At 38.7% G+C, this 15718-nt stretch overlaps 1 protein-coding gene across 1 annotated transcript; it reads left to right on the top strand.

The window, feature by feature from the left end:
• The first annotated feature begins 1144 nt into the window (after positions 1 to 1144).
• Positions 1145 to 11036, top strand: LOC134573149 (red-sensitive opsin). Its single transcript, XM_063432677.1, has 6 exons — positions 1145 to 1383; positions 4207 to 4503; positions 6208 to 6376; positions 7952 to 8117; positions 8581 to 8820; positions 10047 to 11036. Exons 1-6 carry the CDS (start codon positions 1275 to 1277, stop codon positions 10161 to 10163), a joined length of 1098 nt encoding a protein of 365 aa, XP_063288747.1. The 5' UTR covers positions 1145 to 1274; the 3' UTR covers positions 10164 to 11036.
• Positions 11037 to 15718: the final 4682 nt, after the last annotated feature.

Raw genomic sequence — 15718 nt, 5'->3', positions numbered from 1 at the left:
GGCAACTTAGTCAAACTTCAAGCTGAAATATGTTGTGGAACTGTAAATATTTACTGTGAGGTCAGAACATTGCTGTAATTGGTTGGAGGTGCTATATGTAATAGATCCTATTCTCTAAATTGGGAATTGTGTAGAGCTCCTAAGGGAATTGGAGAACTTTTCAAAATCTGAAAATTTAGTTTGTTTTTTTAAAAATATATTAGTTTTCTTCTATCTGAAGTGAGATAGATGACTAAATAAATAAATAAAAAGGAAATAAAGAACTGTGATTGGTGGCAAAAGTGTCTGGAGTGGGATCAAAAATTTCCTTTTCAACCTCAATTTTTCTGCTACTGAAGAAACAAATTAATTATTATCTCCTACTTGTTTATATGTCTGTGTGTCATATATTTGTGTGTGTTTGCTCTTGGCAACCTTTGATGCATTTGCACAGATACTTAACATTGATTAACGGTTTAAACTTCCACACTTGCCGTGACACGAGATTTTAGCGCAGATTTTTTTTTTTGGAACCCGACAACTCTTGTAAGTTACGGATGACATTAGAGAAAGTGAGGGAGGTTCCAAAACTTTCCCCGAGTCTCTAATTGAATTTTCTCTCCATTGACGTTAAGACAGCCCAACCATCTGCAATTTTTTTCTAAAGAAAGTCTGGAAGGCATTAGAATATGGGATAGAAATAGTGTCAATTACAGCAAGGAAGGGACCGTGACTTTTTTTTTAATATACTATTTGAAATTCTCCTAATTAGCACAGTGACCCCAATTTCACAAAGTGTTAGGAAGGGTATTAGTAAATGGAAAGACATGGAGAAGATGAGATGGGATTTTGAAGCTAAAAATCTCCCAAGCCTCTCCCCTCCTCTGTCTGTTTCTTTTATCTGTGACAGAGCTCTTATCCTGTCACCCGAAGTGTCCAATAAAGTAACTATTAGCCTGATTCACTGACGTAAGCCCCCAGCAAGGAGTCACAAGTCACAGTGGTAGCAGAAAGAAGAGAAGGAGGGGTGAACTTTAAACTCATACGCCAATTAAGAGATAAAAAGTTTAAGGGGGCTTGAGCTTGTTTCTAAGTGTCTAGGCTAATCCATCTGAGTCTGGTATATAATAGGAGAGAGGTCACATCTCAACCAAGTGACAGCCAGGTGTAGGGGAAGACACAAAATTAGAGAGAGAGTGGAGGATAGGGAGAAAGAAGGAGGTGGTTGGAAGGCAACAAGGATTTAATTAAACCACAAAGAAAGAGGAATCTGGAATCAAAAGAACACACCGGTTATGGCTGCATCATGGAACGAAGCCGTTTTCGCTGCTCGAAGAAGGCAAGAGGATGAGGACACCACCAAAAGTAGTATTTTCACGTACACAAACAGCAACAACACCAGGGGTGAGTAGTTTTATTAGCCCTGAAAGAGTACGGTTTGGAGAGAACGAACCAGAAATAAGAATAAACCTCTGAACACCATAAGCGAGTAGTACCGTGGTCATTTGAGCAGTTTCTGGGTTCAAAGTTGGATTTCTATGCTATTTTAGAGGAAGTCCATAGGTTAGACCAGGCACATCCAATTTGTCATGTTCCAAGAAACTGCAACGATTTATGGTTTCGTTTACCAATTCTGTCTTTCCAAGTGTAGTGGAGACCACTTAAACTTTGGGAAAAGTCTAATGAAGTTGTTTATCAGAATTAATTTTCTTATTTCTTACATTGCTATCGAATAATATGTAATTGATCTAATGTTAAAATTGGAAACAAAAGGTTATTGAGTTGCTTTTTCGACTCAAAAAAACAGGTCACTGATCTAAGTTCACTGTTCATAATTGTGGTCCCTGTCAAATAATATCCTCTAAAGTATCAAATATAAATATGTCTTTTATGCATATGGACTGGACATATTCATTTCCTATCAACATTCCGAAGCAACTAAGCATATTCCTTAGGACATAGCTGATGATGGCGTGAAAACTTAGCTTCTCTGCACGGAAAAGGGATGATAACGATAAATATATCTCCACTAATTGATTTAATTAAGGGACAGTTCAGAGCAGACATTGCCTTACAGATCGATCTTGACAGTAAGTCAGTCGACATAATGTAATTGTGTATAATTATATCAAGTATTAATCTGGAGGAGGGTTTAATATATGGTAGCACTATAAAAATCAACATTTGTGAGCAACAAAGTGCGACTCTCTTAATAATATTTTCTCTCCAGATAATCATGGGAGAATCGGAGCAATTAGATACCACCATCATAACGACGTTGAAACGCATATATTTTACTGTTTAAGCAAAATGGGATAAATACAATGTATTTGAAAGGAGTTGGTTATCTTTACATAGATATTAAAATAATTACATTTAATAAGAATGAAAAAAATATCACTTGATAAATATACTTTTTTGTTATTTTCTGAAAGTTTTTTGATAATTTAATAAATTATAAATAAATGTTTTTTTTATATTGTATAATAAATAAAAGATTTTTAGTGAAAAATTATATATTTGAGGCTGTGTAGCTCAAATAAACTATATTTACACCGTGTTCTATGAATAGTTCCTCCAGTGATACGGTTTCATTTTGCCTGTAGAAATCAGCATGGACTAGAATATGCTCATAATCCGCACATAATATATACAATTATTGTAAGGAATATGAACATCAGAGCATCAGATGCGATAAGATAACATATAAAAGTTTTAGAAAAAAAAAGGAATGTATACAGAGACTGATCCCTGCTGCTCTCCACTGGACCCCAGGGATTAGGTACCACTCCAGATCTCTTCAAGGTAGGAAAAGGGAGGGTAGGTGGACCTCACTGTTAAAAAAAAATAAAAAAATAACAATCATAAAATAGAAATTAAGTGTGTATGTATGTATGTGTCGGTATGAGTCAGTGTGTGTATATGTGTGTATATGAGCCTGTATGTCTGTATATATGAATGTGTGTGTATGAATTTCCCTATTTACATGAATATGTGTTTGTGTAGACTATGTGTGTGTATGAGTCTGTGTGTGTGTACATGTACGTGTATGAATGTGTGTGTCTGTGTGTGTTTGTGTTTGTGTATATTTGAATGTATTTGCGTACACAAATGTAAGTGCATGTGAAAAAGAATGTGTATGTATGCGAATGTGTATGTGAATACCAGTATGGGTAATGAATTTTCCTAAATTAGCCCAGTGGGAGCTGGTGGATATAGAAAGACAGTTTTCTTCTACAGTTCTGGGGAAAGTTGCCAAAATACATCTGAGCACTGAGGCCATTCCTTCACTGCGTCAAATACAGTTATTGCTAATTTATAGTGAGTTCATTGTATAATTGTCAACATTTCAGTCCCATACTTTGACTTTTTTAAAAACAATTGAAAAAATGATAACATCCATTTAAATATCAAATAGTACACACAAGAATACTGGTGAATGAAAGTACAAAAAGTACCCAACACTCCTCTTCCCACTTAATATATATTAATGTATGTATGTACTGTATATGTGTATATACATATTCCTTTGAATTCACTAATGATTAAAAAAATTAATAAATTCATTTACCAGCAACATGTTACTGTGGGTTACTGTTCAAGGTACCATAAAGTGGTGTTCTCCAGTCTTTTAATGTGAATCTCATAAGTTATATTAGGTTTGGGGAGAGGACTCCATCAAATTAACACACCGTGTAGGTCAACCCTTCAGTATTACATGAAAGCCTTCGTGATTTAGGGGAAATATACCTTAGGCTTTTCATGGAAAATGGCGAGAAACCCCTTGTTGGCTCCATTAACCTATCAAGTAGGACCAGTAAGTGTAAATATCTGTAATTGAATTGTGAATTTTACTTTATGTTTAATTTTTAAAATGTGAAATCAAAGTGTCTTTCGAATCATAGGCTAAAATATCGAAAAACATAGCTTACTTTAATTTTTTTCCCCCATTTGTGTATTTTGATGTATAATTTGATCATTCACTTTGAATTCCTAACAAGTCACACTTTATTAAATAACAATTTGACAAACGGCAATGCTATGAGTTTTCTGTGTAGAATATGTTTCAATTGGAAAAATCGGATTCCATAAAATAACGTTACCACTTAATATAGTTACCCAAAGTCTTCACTATATTTATATAGTACACATCGGTTCATCTCCATTTTGGATTTCTTTTTGCGGGCACTGCTTGCAATATTGTAAATGTCTGTTTCTCAACCTCAGGTCCCTTTGATGGTCCAAATTACCACATCGCACCTCGATGGGTCTACAACCTCACTACACTATGGATGATCTTTGTGGTCATGGCCTCTGTTTTCACCAATGGCCTAGTCTTGGTTGCCACCTATAGATTTAAGAAGCTTCGACATCCTCTGAACTGGATCTTGGTCAACCTAGCAATCGCTGACATTGGAGAGACACTTATTGCCAGTGTCATCAGTGTCATTAACCAAATTTCTGGTTACTTTATCCTCGGCCATCCACTTTGTGTTCTGGAGGGTTTCACAGTTGCAACATGTGGTAAGATATTATAATAGTTATTATCAATTAAATGAAAACCTGACAAGTGACATAATCAAAGGGCTCACTTATAGAAATTTCAACTGGGTAACTCATATGGTAAAATAAAAGAAAACCAAGAAACTAAACAGAAACACCTGCTGTTTTTTTTTAATTCAACATTTTTTGTATTTTTTATTATTAATTTGTGCAGAATAGTTTACAAAATGGCAGATGTTTTTTGTAGAAAACATCTGATTACCTGCTGTTTTTTTATATAGATACTCTGGGCGAGTTAGCCTGTTTTGAAAGTTTGACCTTCTGATTGCTAGAACATTTCTCTTGGCCTAGACACGCAAAGCTCAGAGTAAATGTAACTCTACAGTAGAAGTGATGTTATCAGAAAACTACGCTATTAAATGATCAGACGGTTAAGGTTTTGTTTTAGGATTATTTAACCTTCAGGTCTCAAAAAGATCTCAGAACAGTACATTCCGTGCTTTTTAATGGTCAAATGAATCAAAATCTAATTTTTTACTTACTTCCGTTATTTGCATTTTACAATGTAAATCTTTGAGAGAAATTCTGAATAGCTCCTGTCATTGAGACTACTTTGTCTCAGTATTTTTCCAACACTTGACACTACTTGACACTCGGTAGAGCTACTAACCTCAAGAAATGTCCATTCCCCAGCCATCACGGCTGCAGGGAATTGGCTCTATCTATGGTGGATCCTGCGGTTTCGCCATATCCTCCATAGGCTTCAATGCTGTACACTCATGCATGTGCGAGAGTACAGCAGTGATGTCAGCTCCTGACGCTGAATAGCCAGATGCAGAGGAAGACCATCCAACAGAAGATGGGGGGCACCCATGAGGGACAGGTTCAGGTATGTTAAACTCACATTTGCCTGCCGCACTGGGCCACCGGTCTCCCAGCGGCCATGTTACCATCGGAGGTCTTTGCAAATTATACAAGGTCCCCAGATAGTGAAAGTTCTGCTTTAAACAGAACACGATTTATTCTACAAAGCACTAGTTTTTTTTCAAGGTACTTTTTACTTGATTGGTAGGAAAAGGCTAATCATGTTGATTAATCCCCAGGTAACACATAGCAAGTTATTTACTGCAACGGCATTGCTGTCCCCAATGCAACAAGGAAACCTTGGAAATTGTAAAAAGTCTAATTATGGTATTCTCCAGATTTTATTTTAAAATTAATTAATAAATTATACAATTTGATTTTCCAAAATTATAGGTTACTGAGAAAGTAACATTTTTGGTCCCTGACTATATATCAATCTACAAGACACATGCCACCAGTATCTAAGGATATAAGGCACGTATTGAATACAAATATATCCAACTAAACTGAATAACCTGACGAGGCAGACGTCATTCTGCATCATTGCGCATGTCATCACGGCTTCATTATGCAGTTCAAACAGTGCATTTTCCGCTTTGCTGCACATTGGAATGCTGGGAGCTAAAATCTAATGCAATTCAATGTTCAACCCCACCACGAAAAACTGTCAGCTCTTCAAATATAAATAACACTGTCACATGAATATTGTTTTAAACTGAATGAGGTTAAGAATCAAATATGTTGCAACTTTAAGACGTATCATCAAAATAAGCTACCCTACACATGTATGTGTATGTGTTCACTTTATGACTTTGTAGACCTTACTTCACAACAGTTACATTGTTTTATCTGTTTTGTCAGGAATCACTGCTCTTTGGTCTTTAACCGTCATTGCCTGGGAACGATGGTTTGTAGTCTGCAAGCCTTTTGGAAACATAAAGTTTGATGGAAAATTGGCAATTGGGGGCATAATATTTTCGTGGGTTTGGTCAGCTGGCTGGTGTGCACCTCCAATTTTTGGTTGGAGCAGGTAAGTTCCTTTGAATTTGTAATCCTTCTATGAAGTCAAACACTTTGAAACAGGGGTCGTCTAGGCTACTTTATTAGATAATCCCCAATATGCGTACTCACATAGTTTACAAATGTCAAAGATGTTTAAACCCATTGAAAACAGATATCACGTTATTAAACTGAGCCTACAAATTGCTATCCAGGGTTATTTTCTAAAACAACAATTGTTGGCAAATGATGAGATAATTGCAAATTGTATCCCAATTTAGCTGCGCTTGAAAAATAGCTGATCTGGAGAAATCTCTCAGTTTGGTTATTTTGATTCAAATTTTTGTCAATTCATAACAATGGTCAGATTCAGTGATTAACTGATTAACTCTTTATGGTTAAAATAGCAGAGGACTTGAATGTAACTCACAGGTGCGTGCAAGGCTTCGTGAAGTCACCATTCTCAGAGTAGGCTGGGGTTTTTTGAAGTTGCCCCCAGGGTATTTAGTTTGGGAGCACTGGTAACACTAAGATAGAGCAGTTTGGTCCCTTAAGAAGATACCCCACACATGTCACTTGTATGCACAAATTAGGTTACTTTTGGTTATGATAGGTGAATGTTTCTTTTTTTGTAAACTTATTTTTTTATTTTATATATTCTTTAAATTATAAATAATTTTAGTGTAAAGAGCTCTTGTGAGATATGGCATATATTCAACAATGCCGCAGAAATATATGGTATCCATAAGCCTGACCGAGCCCTATCCTGGTCTAGAGAGAACGTATTACATAAGTAGGAATTCCTAGGGATTTGCAGCAAATGTAGGTACGTCAGTTGTTGGTATTTTGGTTAATGCTTTTCGGGATCAATGACATGTAAAGGCCATCATAATTATTTGAGAGTTAACAAACATTACTTTATAATGTATGTATTTTAAAGGGAGCATGCAACCGCATCATCACCTGCATTAATAGCCTGCTAGAGCCTCTATATAATGCAGGAGAAAAGAGTGTGTGAACTCCAGACTGGAGTGTCCCTTAATGTATTTTAAAAGATCAGGGAATCCTTTTAAATGTACATATCAAGTATATAAAGAATTAAATGACAGCCAGTAAGAAAATGTCAGCAAATGCCAGCATTCTGAATCTATAGCTATCAGGAGCGTTCTATTCAAAATACTATGAATCCCCAACAAAGCAATGCTTTCAGGCATGGCAGAGTTCATATCGTTTGCATTACCTGCTGACTATATGAGTGTGCTGAGTGTGCTGATGCCATAGTGGCCCCCTAGAGCCCGTATCAAAATTATAAGGCACGGGTAGTTTATGATAAAAGGGCGCTGTGTAATAGCATCAAGCATTAGACTTGAGGTTTAAAAAAAATGCTGAGTAGGCAGAACAGAGCAGGTGTGCATAGGTACCTTCACATCACCTCAATACTTGCTCCACACTAGCTAGCCAGAAGAAGATCTGAAGTAAGGGCGGTACATCCATTATAATCTGTCCAGATATTCTGTTTTTGGGGGATAAAGTGACAAAAAACCATTCCATTTAACATCGTAACCTCAGAAATAAGACCTGCAAACACACTGATCTTCTCCTGCAGATATTGGCCTCATGGTTTGAAGACCTCCTGTGGTCCAGATGTGTTTAGTGGAAGCACGGACCCTGGCATTCAGTCTTACATGATGGTACTCATGGTTACGTGCTGTATAATTCCTCTGGGTATCATTGTCCTCTGTTATATTGCCGTTTGGTGGGCCATCCGGAAGGTGAGCGATGTTTTTTAAAATGCTACATTCATGGTTAAAGGGTTACCCTAACCACCACGACGACCTCTGCTTTTAGAAGTGGTAGGAAATGTGTGCGTAAAATACATCTTATTATTATTTGAAAAAGATTAGACTAACTCTTTAAGCAAATGGTTGGCTTAGTTCTGGCACTAAATGTAACAGTACACACAAAAAAAATCTTTACCTAAATCACTATAAAAAGTATAAAGCAATGTGCTTCGCTAAAAGGACACACAGTGCGCACTCTGGGCATCAACACAACTTAAATGAATTTGATAGAATTTTTCCATAGAAAATATTAGTCTTTCCGCATTTAAGGGTCTTACTTTTTAGCTCTGTGTCCGTTTTACTGTGTCTCTAACCCTGCTACAACTAACTAGATATATTTTTTTCTTATTGTGAATGTCCTACGAATTCTTTTGCTACTCTTTGAATCCCTCAGGTTGCCCAGCAGCAGAAAGAGTCAGAATCCACTCAGAAAGCCGAGAGAGAAGTGTCCAGGATGGTGGTAGTCATGATCTGTGCATATATATTTTGCTGGGGACCATATACATTTTTCGCTTGCTTTGCCTCTGCCAACCCAGGATACAGTTTCCACCCTCTGGCTGCCTCATTGCCCGCGTACTTTGCCAAGAGTGCTACCATTTACAATCCGATTATCTATGTGTTCATGAACAGACAGGTGAGCAATGCAATGAACACCGTGATGTCATACTTAAGGTTTGTAGGAATGCAAGGTTTAAAAACACTACTTTAAAGGGATTCTATAGTCACCAAGACCACTTTGTCTCAATGAATTGGTCTGGGTGCAATATAATCAATTGCAGTCTTTAGTTTTTTTTTAGAAATGGCAGTTTAACAGGAGATATGATAACATTATACAAATATATTCGGGGCCAGTACAAACCTTTATCTGGAAATCTATTCATAAACATACATAGGACAGAGGTCACACATTTAGGCTGGAAGAAAGGAGATTTCATCTAAGGCAAAGAAAAGTTTTTTTTACAGTAAGAGCAATAAGGATATGGAATTCTCTGCCTGAAGAGGTGGTTTTATCAGAGTCCATACAGATGTTTAAACTGCAATTGGATGAATACTTGCAAAAACATACAGGGATATAATTTCTAATTAGTGGGGTAATAGCTGTTTGATCCAAGGAGACATCTGACTGCTATTTTGGGATCAAGAGGGAATTTTTTCCTAGTTTGTTGCAAAATTAGAAGCGCTTCAGACTGAGTTTTTTGCCTTCTTTTGGATCAACAGCAAAAAACATATGTGAGGAAGGCTGAACTTGATGGACGCAAGTCTCTTTTCAGCTATGTAACTAATACAAAATCCAACTTTAGTGGCTGTCATGCTGATAACAACTAGAGGTGCTAAACAAATAAAACTTGTCACGTGATACAGAAGTCCATAAGGAAACTTGAATGTGTTCGTTGGATTGGACCATCATGGAGGAGGTGAGCAGAGCTGGGGGAGCTACGGCGCTGGAAAAAGATAAGTAAATCATTTGTTATATAAAATTTTTTTACAAACCTCGGCGCTGGAGAAAGTTAAGAAAAACATTTATTTTATTAATTTTTATGACAAACAATACAACTATGGACAGGGACACTATAACATTAAAAATATAGGTTGTGTATACCTAATTCTATAGTGTTCCTTTAATTGGAATTTGGGACATCGAAAAAACTAGACATAAGAACTATTTTTGTGCTGATACTGATTGTAGAAAGGTAAAAACAATGTATCAACTCATTCTCCTAACATATAAAATATATAATTATAGTATAATTTATGACATTTGTATTTGTGTATTTCATGGTTTTTACTTCTTATTCTTGGTTAGACTTTAAAGCCGATGTATTTATTAATGCATTTTTGTTTATTAAATTTCTCCCATAGTTCCGGAACTGCATTTATCAACTTTTTGGAAAAAAGGTCGATGATGGATCTGAGTTGTCCACTACTTCAAGGACTGAAGTGTCTTCCGTTTCGAATTCGTCAGTGTCGCCTGCCTAAGATACCCACGGCTCTTAAATTTTGTCCTTAATCTATTATCTTGTATTTATTTCTCTGTTTATTCTGTATATATTTGATTCCCGGGGCAGTTATAGACAGTTAATCACAACGTAAAATACTTTCTCTCTTACGTGTCCAGCCACAAGTGACATGAGGCTATGACGGCACTAATAACACATTATTTGGCAGTGTCAAAAGCACATTTTGCTTATTAATGACCTAATATCAAACATGCACCTACAACTAAATATTATTATATGGGCAGCCGGACTGTCCTGTTCTTAACATGCTAAATGCAACAATATAGCAATCTTTCAAATGTAGCTGGAACAAAGTGGACAGAAATTACCAAGAGTGGATGAATCTTGGTTTAATGTGTCCAAGCTATCACCAAGTCAAGACCTCTCGACTTGCACAAATAGCTTAGTCCGCCATGTTTGAAATCCGACTCTGCCTTCAGCAGGCTCTTCAGCTATTGGTGAATGAATGGCATATGATATGAAACAAGCCTGCACTTGGATGGGAATAAGCTGGGTGAGCACACTAAGAGTTGTAGCTCAACAAGTGCAAGAGAGTTACCTGTTACTTGTAGCCCCGTCCTAAAACATAACTTCAACACAGCATTGGGCTGTGATGCATTCACTTAAAAACACGAATGAAGGTTACAACACAGCATTGGGCTGTGACGCATTCACTTAAAAACACGAATGAAGGTTACAACACAGCATTGGGCTGTGACGCATTCACTTAAAAACACGAATGAAGGTTACAAATGTAAGAACTCACTTGATGCATGCCCCTCTTTTAAAATTGTATTGAAGGTGTAAAAATATGAATGTTAAAATGCAGAATACATATATGCTTGAGTCTTGTTTTGATTGCAGTGAGAGTTTTATTTTTATTTCGCTCTTGCAGTATTGAAATTGTCAGCATTCTATCATCACAGAACGATTAATATAAACCTGGTGGGTTGATCGATAGACAGGAACCACTAGTATTAACCATTTGGCCACTGCCAACTCCATACCAAATAAAAGGGGCTAGGGTCCAGAAACATCTTGGGTTTGAGCCCAAAGGAAAACTTGATGACCCGTACACTAACACAAAAACAGGTCATGACATACTCTATGATCTCAATCAAGGCATAGCCAAGTATTCAATGTGATCATATCAAGAGAAACATAAAAACAAAGAATGTGATGGCAGATAAGAACCATTTGGCCCATCTAGTCTGACCAATTTTCTAAATACTTTCATTATTCCCTGGCCTTATCTTATAGTTTGGATAGCCTTATGCCTATCCCACGCATGCTGAAACTCACTCACTGTGTTAACCTCTACTACTTCAGAAGGAGGGCTATTCCATGCATCCACTACCCTCTCAGTAAAGTAATACTTCCTGATATTATTTTTAAACCTTTGCCCCTCTAATTTAAGACTATGTCATCTTGTTGAGATAATTTTTCTTCTTTTAAAATATAGTCTCTTCCTTTACTGTGTTGATTCCCTTTATGTATTTAAATGTTTCTATCATTTCCCCCCGTCTCGTCTTTCCTCCAAGCTATACATGTTAAGATCCTTTAACCTTTCCTGGTAAGTTTTATCCTGCAATCCATGAACCAGTTTATTAGCCCTTCTCTGAACTCTCTCTAAGGTATCAATATCCTTCTGGAGATACGGTCTCCAGTACTGTGTACAATACTCCAAGTGAGGTCTCACCAGTGTTCTGTACAATGGCATGAGCACTTCCCTCTTTCTACTGCTAATACCTCTCCCTATACAACCAAGCATTCTGCTAGCATTTCCTGCTGCTCTATTACATTGTCTTCCTACCTTTAAGTCATCTGAAATAATTACTCCTAAATCCCTTTCCTCAGATGTTGAGGTTAGTAGGGTTTCAAATATTCTGTACTCTGCCCTTGGGTTTTTACGTCCAAGATGCATTATCTTGCACTTATCCACATAAAATGTCAGTTGCCACAGCTCTGACCATTTTTCCAAAATCATCTTGAGAGTTCCCCAGCACCCCTTCTTAGCAGCCACCGGAGGGGGCACCACCCTCTGCCCTTAAGTAGTCTGGAGGCACTATCTTCCTTCTTAGCAGCCACCTGAGGGGGCACCACCCTCTGCCCTTAAGTAGTCTGGAGGCACTATCTTACTGATCTTAAAAAAATAAAAATATAAAAATATAATGGGTGGCTGCTTTGACAAGCTGCTGCTTAATGTTACATGAAACAAAAAATGAATATCCACGTGCCCTCCTCCCCCCCCCCACCTACAACTGCCATATTTACTTAAAATAGGATTTATTGTGAAGATGACAATAGATAGTATTAATCAGTGATCATACAACTGTAACACAAAACATGCTTTAAAACATATCAGATTATAATTGCTATATCAAATCGAACAGTATAATCCTGATAATTAACAATTATGTTCCTGAGTCAAAGAATTTATAACCAACAACTATGCAACAAATTAGTAAAGAATATTGCATTAACATGAACTATTCTTCATGATGATATGATAGGGTATCACATTACAATATCTCCTGTAATAAAGAAGCATTAACCATTGTATTCTATGAGTTCAGAAGGAACATTAAGTTTGTGTTACTAGAGATTGATATCAAATCCCCCTCAAAAAACATTTATCGGTTGTGTAATAACAGAACAATAATTGATGTTAATTAAAGTGAAATATCCTGGTAAATCAGAGGTGTATTCACAGTATATGAATAGCATTTGCACATGCAGCTAGCATACATTTAAGGATGGGTTACAGCCAGGGGTGAAACTAAAGAAGACAGGGCCTTGGTGCAAGAATTTTGAACCCCCCCCAATCTGCGCCCCATCGCAAGGATGAACAAAAGGTAGTTTCCCATCTGTCGTGTTGTGTATTTCTCTGTACTGTTGTAAAAGTTTAGTAAAAGATACACAGATGCAGAAATTCACACACTGACACACATACAAATACTCAGACACACACACTAACACACATACAGATACACAGATACATACACTGACGCACATGTAGATACACACACACACACTCTGACGCCCATACAAATATGCACACACACACTAACACATACACAGATACAGATATACACACACTGACTCTAATGCAGATACAGAGACACACAGAATGACACACAGATACAAACACTGACACACATACTGATACACATACAGACACACCTATAGATATACAGACACACACACACACAGATTTATACACAGGCACACAAAAACAGACAGACACACACACACACACACACATATATACACAGACACACAGATACACACACTAACTCTAATGCAGACACACAGACTGACACACAGATACACAGAATGACACACAGATACAAACACTGACACACATACTGAAACACATACATACACACAGATAGATACACAGACACACAGATATATTCACAGACACACACATACAGACACACAGAGACACACAAACAAACACACAAAGAGATACACAGACACACACATACAGACACACATACAGACACACTTTTATATACACAGACACACACATACAGACACACACACAGATAGATACACAGACAGACAGACACACAGATACGCACAAACAGGCACACATGCAAAATGTAAATATTTTAGCCATCCTCCTGTTTCCTACCTTTAAGGTGCAGCAGGGGGCTTCCCAGGAGAGCAGTTAACTGCCTGAGGCTGTTGGGAGTCGCTCCCTCCTCTCTGCCTCTCCAATGTGTTGCTCTGTGTTAGCTGGCAGGAAGTGACCGGATGTTGCTTCCTTCTAGCGCTGACATCACTAAAGGGGCTCAATCAGCACTGCAGATATCACGCATAGCTGAGGAGGCCCCTGAAGACACATTGCCATCTGGTGGCCCTTTACTGAATGGCAGCCAAAATTCTTGTAAGCTTGATGATCTCAGCCATAGAGTCAGGGCTAGTCGAAGGGAGACCAGCACGCCGTGGGGGGGGGGGGGGGGGAAGGTGAGTAAAAACACACATACACACACACATACCATGACAGACACACACCATGACACAGACAGACTGTGACACAGACACACACCGTGACACAGACAGAAACACACACACCGTGACACAGACAGAAACACACACACCATGACAGACACACCATGACACAGACAGACACACACTCATACCATAAAAGACACACGCCTTAAAAAACACACACACACCTTGACACACACACACACCATAACACAGACAGACCGTGACAGACATACACCGTGACACAGACAGATACACATTACATGACACAGACAGGCACACACACCATGACACACAGACACACACACACACCACGACACAGAGAGACCGTGACACAGACACAGACAGACCGTGACACAGACACACATTACATGACACAGACAGACACACACACACACACACACCATGACAAACACACACACACCATGACACAGACAGACCGTGACATAGACAGACACACATTACATGACAGACACACGCACACAATGACACAGACACACATTGCATGACACAGACAGACAGACACACACACACACACCATGACACAGACAGATACACCATGACAGACAGACACACACACACACACAATGGCACAGACAGACACACACAATGACACAGACAGACACACCATGACAGACAGAGACACATACACACAATGACACAGACAGACACACACACCATGATACAGACACACACACATACACTCACACTGACACACACTGTGTGCTGGCGGCCGCATGGGTAGCTCAGTCTGATGGCGGCCTCATGGGGGAGCTGGCTCTTCTGGCGGCCACAGAGGGAGCTCTTTTGGCGGCCGCAGGGGGAGCTGGCTGTTCTGTCCCTGCTCCCCCGCCCCAGCGCGCTGCTTACTGAGACCGAGGCCGGTCTAGCGTGCGAGGGGGGGGAAAGCAGAGACAGAACAGCCAGCTCCCCCTGCAGCCACCAAAAGAGCTCCCTCTGCGGCCGCCAGAAGAGCCAGCTACCTGCTCGGCCCCAGGTGCCGACAGCCCACTGGGAAATTTCCAGGTATCCCGGTGGGCCAGTCCGGCCCTGGTATCAACTCAAATTAACTTTCTCCAATCCTCTCAGCAACCAAAAACATCTCATCTTGGAATTGCAAACTGACAATGTGCAAGCTAAACTATGAGATGGTCTGACCATTATATAGAGCATAGAGCAGAGACATTTTTCATCACAAAATCTGGCACGTTAGTATCACATTCTTTTTATCTACATCCACCCATGATTTTGGTTAAAAGAAGAAACACTTTTAGTTGAGGGCCAGGTTGTATGAAAATGTTATATTTCGAGGGCCACAATTTTTACTTTACACAATTGCACAATAAACAATGGAAATGTACTAAATGCAGTGTCAAGAATAGTCCTCCCAATCTAGGGGTCAGGACTCAGTAGTAGTTGCAGAAATTTTGGGGCCCCTAACACTGCTCAAGGCCTGGGCCCCCGGGGACCTGCCTCCAAGCCCGGCCCCAAATCCTGCCCCAGGGCCCGCCTCCAGAGCCCGCCAACAGGAAAATA

The sequence above is a fragment of the Pelobates fuscus genome, chromosome 9 (assembly GCF_036172605.1).
Source record: "Pelobates fuscus isolate aPelFus1 chromosome 9, aPelFus1.pri, whole genome shotgun sequence".
Classification (NCBI taxonomy): Eukaryota; Metazoa; Chordata; class Amphibia; order Anura; family Pelobatidae; genus Pelobates; species Pelobates fuscus.
This window is presented reverse-complemented; position numbering and strand designations above follow the sequence as displayed.